We start from the raw sequence: 9,135 nt of genomic DNA on the forward strand, positions 1-9,135 counted from the left end.
ATTCTGACCTCCCAAAGCTTTTTAGTTGTTACACTTTATTTTTTTTAATACTGGATGATTTTTAAAAAGTAGATAAGCTTTTCTGTGCAATCTGTCTGAAAAAGATAATTAATCTCTAAGCTTTCAATATGTGCAACTGTTTTAAAGAGACACACCTGGCTGACTGCTGATAAACTGAGGTTGAAATAAACCAAAATTCACTAACGTAACAGAAGCCTAATCTGATGCATTTGCAACAAGCATCGCCTCGTGAACTTACACGAGATGGAAATTTCAACCAAAATGAAGAAGCAATGAATAATTTGCTTCATTCAAAGTGAATCAACGATTTTTAAAATCTCAGACTCATGGTTTGAGCTCATCCTTAGATTTTGTGGTGGTCGACCCTGAAAACATATCCTTATGAAAGTTATCTTGTAGATCGGCTGATGTGTCATTTGAAGAATTCTCAGTGTTACATAAATCTTCCTCTATAATGCCTGGGTGATTTCCACAGTCATTGTTCAGATTTTCATCATCTTTACTGGAATGAGAAGCGTCCTCCTTTCTGTCTGAATTATCATTAATTTCTTCTGATTTTGAAAGCCGACTGGTATCAGTGTCACTGCTCTTTTCACTGTTGCTCTGCCTAACAGCGTCACAGTTCACTTCTTGTTCATCCTGATCATTTTCTTCCCCATTTTTTGTGAATTCTATCTTTCTTTCTTCAGTTATTTTACTAGCTGAGCCTCCACTTGCTGATGCATTCTTAGGCTCTTTCTGTTTCTTATGCTTACAAATATGACTATTGGGAAGAGAAACTGGAGATGCTGGCTTTTTATTTGCTTTGCTTCCCTCTGACTTCTGTTTTCTTGGGGGTCCCCAGATAAAATGCTCTGAGGGCGTATAATGTTGCTGGGCAAATCTCAGCAGTTTCCTCCTTTCTCTTCGGTCTCTAATAGTATACACAAAATATTCCAGAGCACTTTGCTTGATGTTGGGAATGGTATCTTCCACAAGAGCTTCATGCAGAATAAATTTTACCAGGGGAGATTTGAAACTCTCATATCCAAGTTCACCAAGGCTTTTCAGAATTCGAGTGATTCTCAAGTAGTTATGTTGAGACCTTTGAAAGAAATGGGTAAAAAAACTCTATTGAATCAGAAAAAAAAAAAAAACAAACACTTTACAAATATAGAACTGGAACTGCAATTCCCCAGTCCTTTTTAGCACTTCAGGTATGTACGTCAGACTTCCTGTATTTTAATTTCTCAAAGCTGCTGAACCTTACTAGCACTTCCTTTGCTAGGATGTTGTGAGTGAAAATTAGTGTTTGTGAAAAGCACTGGGGGAGAGGGCTGAGAGAAAATAAAATCAAACTTTTACTGATTTTTCCTTCTGCTGTATGAGAAGGGCAACAAAGCTAGTGAAGGGTCTGGAACCCCTAAGTCCTATGAGGAACAGCTAATGGTATGAGGTTTTTTATTCTGGAGGAACAAAGGCTAAGGATAGACCTTATTGCCCTCTACAATTGCCTAACAGGAGGCCGTGGCAAGGGGGGAGGGTGGAGGGTCACTTTCTTGTCCAAGGCAACAAATTACAGGAGAAGGGGAAATGGTCTCAGGTTGTACCAAGTGGAGGTTCAGTTGAATATAAGGAAAAAATTCTTCCCTGAAAGAGTGGTTAAGCATTAGCTGCCCAGGGAAGTGGTGTAATCACCATCCCTAGAAGTGTTCAAAAGATGAGTAGATGTGGCACTTAGTGCTATGGTTTAGTTGATACGGTTGTGTTAGGTCAAAGATTGGACTCAATGATCTCAGAGATTCTTTCCAACCTTAATGATTCTATGCTGTTCTCTTTCTGAGGAGAAAACTCAGTCGCTTTGTAAATGAAAGTGTTTGTATTGTATGTATAGTGCAGCTACAGAACAGGGTTCATTGCACTTCACTCAAGTTATTTCAGAGCTGTGTCTCCAGTCTAGGCTAGCACCTGCACTACTGATACTGTCATTGCTGGAGGAATAACAGGCACCTCTGGAGAGTAAGTCCCACTGTTGTAGTAAATATCTAAGAGAAAAATAAATTAATTGTCCTCCGAAAGTGCTTGTGAAAAGGTCTTTCTCTAGCAAAGCACACCTTAGTATGCAGTAAAACTTTTAACTATGAATTTTAGATGGATAGGTAAAAAATTAGGTAAAGAGAGTCTCAAATCCTGACTTAAAACTGTAGCTACTCACTTCAGTGCCAACTTAGGATCCACACAATACCAATTAAAAACAACTTACATAATTTGCTGAACATTGGGCCAAGGTTTGACATAACATGTTTAAACCTTTCCAGATCAACACTTCAATTACAAATACTTAAATACTAAGTATTTCATGTTTTGAGGAGGGAGGGAAATCTTGTTGCTTAACTTTCATACAGTTGTGGAGAATTTGATCTTTCTCAAAAAAGAAATGTAAATACAAAGATAAGCCACTTGTTTTTTATCAAGTGAGTAGCAGCACTCTGGGATTGGGTGAAAATAAATTCAGTATAATGATAAATTAGTTTGGAGCTGGGATCTTCTTCAGCACCATCTAAAGTTGTATTTTCAAGGAATTCAATGATGTCAGTCCAACTGGTAATGGGTGAGAAGAACAATTAAAAAAAGGGGCAGGAGGAATATACAGATAGAGGCACAAACCAGACATCAACTATTTCTTTTTCCATTTTTTTGCATGGCAGTCTTTGGAAAAATAACTTTGCTTTCTCTAGAAAACAAAAGGATAAAGAAATTCTGTAGCAATTCTAGCAAGTGAAGCGCATGTCATTACTTACTCATTCAAATGTTGAAATCTTTCTTGCCAGTTAGCAGCTCGTGCTACGTTTCCAGTTTTATCAATTAGTTTTATTCCAAAAAACTCCAACATCATTTTGTAAGCCAAAAGGAATCTTCTAATTGCTTCTTTTGTTTTCTTGAATTCCTAATGGACAAAGAATATGTCCAAAATTCTAAGCGGCACTAAAGCAAGTACTTCTGCATTGTATAAGACAACTCTACATAACAAAAAGCAGTTATGTATTAAAATTGCTATCATGGTTTGTATGGAGCTCAGTTTGTATTACCTCAATTTCATATGTAGTTAATTCTTTAGCATAGAAGTTCAGACCTTGTTCCCTCAGAGGAAAAAGCCTGTTAAAAGAAGAAGTGCATTATGGCTCAGTATAAGAACACCTAATCAAATTAATGTTTTGAAACAGAAACAGGTAATAATTGACCAACCACTGTATGTAAGTGTGGTTATGTTCCAGTTTTTCATAGTCTCCTTTCCATTTATTTAGGACTTCTTCAATATAAACCCCTGCACAAAAATAATTTGAAAAACTGTTAGGTAGCCATCAAAACCAGCACTCAGCTACATAAAGTATATACATGCTACAATAATGATAGAACACGTACTTTAATTGTCTTTCACATACTATATGAAATAAGGTCTATTGCAGTCATAAATAAATAAATTTTAATTTCAAACTAATTTAGTTACGAAAACTTAATTAAAAAATAAGGTACTTGTCAAATGTAAATATAAACAAAACTAACTGACTTATACTGGGTTACTAACAAATGAAGGCATGTGACAGCAACCTATGTAAAATATATCCAAGAGTTCTCATGTCACAGATCCCTTTATCACACTGACTGGGAATTAAGAAACTGCTTCCATAAAATACTACACTGTGAATCACCTGTCATTGCTTTTATAAGAAAAAACTCTGCAGCTATCCATCCATCCATCCATCCATCCATCCATCCATCCATCCATCCATCCATCCATCCAATCTTCACAAAACAAAGCCTCAACTCTTCCATACCAGGAATCTCTCCAGCTGCAAATACCATTATGATTGTGAAATTTTTCTTAATTAATGGTGGCTAAGTATCACACTGAGACTGTAGTCATTAAATTCAGTCATGGGCCAGGGCAATTTTCCAGGTACTACACAGATATACAAAGTACAATAAAAGGATGATCTTTGTTCCTAAAGCTGTACAATAAATTTCCATGAATGAGCACTGTGTTTGGCTGTTTCTATTCTGAAGCCAACAACAGTTTTCTATTCTGAAACCGAAAACAGCTGCACAGCATCTGCTGAAGTCAAACGGCATAGGAGCAGCCTAAAAAACCCAAAGCCTCATGTATATAGTCTCCTACTATACATTTAAAAGATGCCTCTTTGCCTTTTGAAAGTAAAAATTTCCATTTGGGTCTCAATGGCAAAGGAGGACACATTTTTATTTAAGAAGTGAAGAAAGCAGCTAGTCTAAGCGGCTGCTAAGTACTTGGGGTTTCCAGTATAGGCAAAGCTGGAAAATGACCTTGGAGAGAGAACCTTCACTATCACTGCATTTTATCCAAACTATATTTCAAGTATTGGAGAATTTGCCGCTCAGTCCAGGGCAGGGAGACAAACAGGCCAGCTCTGATCCAGAACCACAAGCTAAACCTGTAGGTCATGGAACTGAACTTCAGATTTAGTACTGCACTAAAAATGTTTTGGGTTTTTTTTAACAACATTCTCCAAAATTTCAGTCCTTAAGCTGGTAGCAAAGACTCCCTCTGAACACTCTCACAGACCCACAGACTGGGGTCAAGGTGGTGGTTACACTTTTCCATTCTCAATGCAAACTTCTGCATAACCAGAGCTCACAGCCAGCAACATGTCATGACATTACTTTGACATTAATAATTGTGTTTTTCTCCTAGAATACTAAGAGAAATGTCATTTTTTGCAAATTTTGGAAGGGAAGCCCTCCTATAGCTTTCATGACTATCTCTTCTTCTAGCTAATCCTTGAACTGCTCCTTCATTTTGGACTTTAAAGGAGCTCCTCCCCACAACCTTTTCTGTCTTTTAGTTTCAGTGCCATATGGTCCCCAGGTTCACACAGACCTTAGTGCCCTTTGCTTTCTTTCTATATCTGTACCCTGTGTAACATCTCCCAAATCTGCTATTTCTTTTCTGTCAATTCACAGATCTATCTTTTCTTGCAGTCAAGCTAAAACTCACTAAAAGCATCTGCCTATGGGTATCTAGACAAAGCTCAAGCCAGTTACAGCAAAAGTCTTATCTTTCTTTCACAACCTGAGTTATTTTCTCACTTGCTAAGGTTACTACCACTGTCTTGTCTGTAACAGTTCCCATCTTCAACTTTCCTATATGTACATTTTTACAACCTTCTGTGTAACATTCCTTTCCAACCAGCTTCCTATCTGAACTCTCACACTTCACATCTCAACGTTTTTTTCCTGATTTTGAAAAGTGCTTTCTTGTCATGCTTACACCTACCCTGAATGTTGCTGAATGCAGCTACCCTGAATGCTGGGAAGATCATCTTTCTAGACTGTTACTTTTTTATACTGATCCAATTTTTTTTTTTGCCTTGCATTCTTCCATTGTGAAACCCTGCTCTGTAACAGCAAATAAAAACTATACACCTTCACTTCCAAAGCCTTTGTGACCTGTCCCTTACTTCCTTATCAGAACCCATTTGTTGCTATGAGACTGATCCTGCTTCCAACAGATCCTGCCTCAGAGGAAGCCTACACATCTCACTCCTTCTGCACTCCAACGTGCACTTCACTATTTCCTACCAAGCTGCTCTGACACCGAGAGGATCTTTCTGCAAATACCTTCAAAGTAACCTTGTCATCATTCTTTTAAAACTCAGAAAATCTTACTTTTGGCCTTCATTTTGTTCTCTTTTTTTTTAGCTAACGGCTAAGCTCTCATGTGCTGAGACTCCTCTCTATCAGCCTTACCAAAACCGCTCTACAGCCTCCTCCTGCTTCTTGATCTGTCTGCTATCCTATTGCCTTCGTAAGTCGACTGCACACTCTCTACAGTAGGGCTTGTCAGCTTCTCCTGTGTGCAGAATGCTGCATACAAGGTTCCTGCTCCACTACCAGAACCACTAGGGACACTGAGAAATGACTTTATTATTGTTATTACAATAGTCTCACACAAGATTACAGCACATTTTTTTCCCCTTACACAGTTCTAGGGATAACACCCATAGATTGCTGCCACTCCTATTCAAACAGCAAGTTAGTGCAATACAAAAGGTACTGCCACAAAACAGTGGTACTAACACCTTGCACTACCTCATGCTGATAATGTCTAAGAAAAGCACCACCTACCCAGAGTGAAAACTAACTCTGTTTTAAGCACAAACTGCTCTCGTGTAATCAGTGTGCTACTCCAATATGGGAGCTTCATGTTCTACAACATATTACTATAAACCTTTAATTTGCCTCAATTATCAACACTGTTTCAATTTGCTACTATCATTACCGAGAATTCCTTCGTTATCACCATTATTGTTGCAGATTACTCACCATCAGGTTTAAAAGGGATTTTATTTTTGTAAAACCGGAGATTGCACAAGTCATTTTGATACCGAAGATCCTTAAAGTTCTGCTGAAAGAAAAAAAATAGGACATTATCAGCCTACAAAAACCTACCATGACTAATCAGAAAGTGATATTGGGCTCTTTAAATAATTTAAGGACAAAACATTTCAGAATTTTAAGAACCACAGAGTTCTACTCATGCACCTAAAGACTCAGTTTAAGAATCGGAAAGTTCTTTCTGGCTGGTGCCTTCTCCTGCTGAGGCAGCAGCAAGCATAGCAGAACTCTCCCTTCAGTCTCAAAGAACTTGAGAGACAAATAATCAGTCAGGCAAACTCTATAATCTACTGTCTTTGATATCCAAGGCACAAGCATTTTCCTGGGCTCCTACCACAGTTCCCAGGCTTACACATATGTGTTTGCATGTTTGCCCAGGTTGAAAAGACATTGCTTCTCTCCCACTCACATATGCTGTGCCTCCGTACCAGCTTTTTGGTTCTCATTTCTTGTACTTATTGGACAACACAAAGGTTTAAGAATGCTTTTTACTGAAAAGGCGATTTTAAACCATAAAATATTCTTACTGGATACTGGTGTCGGTACTTGTATAAATCTCTTGCTGCGTAGAAGCTTCTCTTTGGCTTGATTGTCAGCTCAGTTCCATCACCACTCTGAAACAGTTAGAAAGCAGATCTTACACAGATCCCCTAAATAGTGTATTCGTATAATATTAAAATAATTACTTTTCATTACGGATTTTGGCAATGTAAACAAACATAAGTGCATGTATTTGCCTACTGTTTGGTCAAACATTGAAAACTTCCCTGCTCAATACTTAACACACTTTAAACCTAAGAAAAAAAATTAAAATAGAAAAGCAAGACTATGAATTTTCCCTCCAATGAGGTTGAATTTGAATTAAATCAAGTGTCCGATTGTCATTTCCAAATGCAAGACTTTGTAATAATCTGGCAAGTGCTAATACAAGATGAAATAAGTAACTGAACCTGAAAATGCAGACTCCACCAATTTTGAGAAGGAAATCATACTATTTGAAAAAAAAAAAGAGAAAAAGAAAAACAAAAAAGTCATGTGTACATAGACTTAATTGCTATTATCGCACCCTGTGGAAGGAAAAGAACAGTTACTAAAAAAATTCATTCTACTCCTTGCAATACACATGTAATAGTTTAAAGTCAAGCTTAAAACGAGAAGTTCTCTGGGACTGCACCGGGCATTTGCCGTTCTTATTGCCCATCCTGTGACTTATCAACTGCACTTTAATGACAAACAAGCAACGACGTTCATTCCTCCTTTCACAAGACTAGCTTTGACTATACCTGCAGACAAAACACACTTGCTTGAACAAGAAACACCCCTTGACACTTGGTTATCCGGCACTAGTATCACCACGGAACAAGCAGAAAAGGTCTCTGAACCAAAACACGATATAACCAGCAACCTAAAAAAAGACCCAGCTGCTCCACCCTACATGGCATTCTAAATCAAATAAAATTATTGTCAAAAGATCACTTTATTTCTTTACGCTTGGCATTTACAAAGCTTCCTAAATAAAAGAAACTCGCTCTGAAAATTCATCACACCCACCGAGGAGTCACAATTCTATTGCCACATAGGATCAAATATTCAGATTTTTATCCCATTTAATGAAGAGGCCACGTTAAATGCTCCATTTAATTTAAAACACAGCCTTCACTGGAAACCGCAGCACCGGGAACGTCAACGACACCAAGGCCTCGATTTTCTCCCAATAACGAGAGGAGAGGGGTGGGGAGAGATAAAAACGGGCTCGTCCTTAGCGAGACGCAGCGTTGGGCGATCCCCAGCCGCTGGCAGGTGCCGCCGGGAGCAGCCCGGGCCCGCCAGTGCCGCAGAGTCAGCGGCAGCGGGGCTGCCCGGACCGCGGCTCGGCTCGCGGACAGGGCAGGACAGGGCAGGGCAGGACAGGGCAGGGCGAGGCGGGGCCCCGTCCGGCGCTGCCGGTACCTGCTCGGGGCTGGCGGCGTCCGCCTCTGCCCGCTCCGCGTCCTCCTGCGCTGGCGGGGCCGGCGGCGGCTCCCGGGACCGGCAGTCGGCGGCGGGCGGCTCGGGCGGCTCTTCCCCGCCTCCCGCGGCGGAGCACGGCCCCTCTTGCCGCCGCGGCTCCGCCGCCTCGGGCTCCGAGTCGGTCTCCCAGGTGGAGTCGCAGTCTTCCACCGTGGTGGGCTCCTTGAAGCTGACCCCGCTCAGCAGGCTGCCCATCGGCCCGGAGGCCGCGGAGGCCGAGGGCTGGGAGCGGCCGCGGGCTGCCTACGGCTGCGGCATGGCGGGGCGGGGCGGCGGCGGCCGGGGCTGCTCCCCCGCCCGGCCCCAGCCCACGGACACGCGCGGGGCGGAGCTGGAGCCTCCGGGCTTTCCACAAGGAACGCCGCGCCCGGCCCTGGCGGCGGGCACCGGGCGCAGCCGGCCGCTGGCACCGCGGGGTCGGGCGGGGCGGCTCAGGGCCCGCCCCGGTACCGGGCGAGCCGTGCTCGAGGGGAGAGTGGGAGCCTCCCCTCCGAGGAGGTGCGGGCATTTCACTTCCCGGAGGCGACCGCGGCGTCCCCTGAAGGCCTATGAGAAGAGCAAGTGGGCGCGGGTGTTCCTGGAGAAGAGTGGGGATGGCGGCTGCCCCAGAGCAGTGGTCTGGGGAGGAGATGGTTTGAGCGACAGAAGTGGTCCTGCCACCTGCAGTGTGCAAGCTCCGGCTGTCCGCTGGGC

The 9,135-nt window shown here is 41.9% G+C and overlaps 1 protein-coding gene across 1 annotated transcript; it reads right to left on the minus strand.

Moving 5' to 3' along the window:
- Positions 1-345: 345 nt before the first annotated feature.
- Positions 346-8,637, minus strand: OGFRL1 (opioid growth factor receptor like 1). Its single transcript, XM_062488576.1, has 7 exons — positions 8,383-8,637; positions 6,960-7,046; positions 6,361-6,442; positions 3,247-3,325; positions 3,090-3,156; positions 2,802-2,947; positions 346-1,105 (listed from the first exon to the last, which is right to left on the minus strand). The coding sequence occupies exons 1-7, from the start codon at positions 8,635-8,637 to the stop codon at positions 346-348; spliced, it is 1,476 nt and encodes a 491-aa protein (XP_062344560.1).
- Between the last annotated feature and the right edge of the window lie 498 nt (positions 8,638-9,135).

This window comes from Cinclus cinclus, chromosome 3, assembly GCF_963662255.1.
Source record: "Cinclus cinclus chromosome 3, bCinCin1.1, whole genome shotgun sequence".
NCBI classification, from domain to species: Eukaryota; Metazoa; Chordata; class Aves; order Passeriformes; family Cinclidae; genus Cinclus; species Cinclus cinclus.

Excerpts from the sequence above, each read along its gene's own strand:
- OGFRL1 (XM_062488576.1), bottom strand. The coding sequence starts at position 8,637 with ATGGGCAGCCTGCTGAGCGGGGTCAGCTTCAAGGAGCCCACCACGGTG. Across the intron at positions 7,047-8,382 it reads ACGCCGCCAGCCCCGAGCAG|AGTGGTGATGGAACTGAGCT; the intron begins GTACCGGCAGCG and ends TAACTGTTTCAG. Across the intron at positions 1,106-2,801 it reads AGATTTCAACATTTGAATGA|GTCTCAACATAACTACTTGA; the intron begins GTAAGTAATGAC and ends TTTCTTTCAAAG.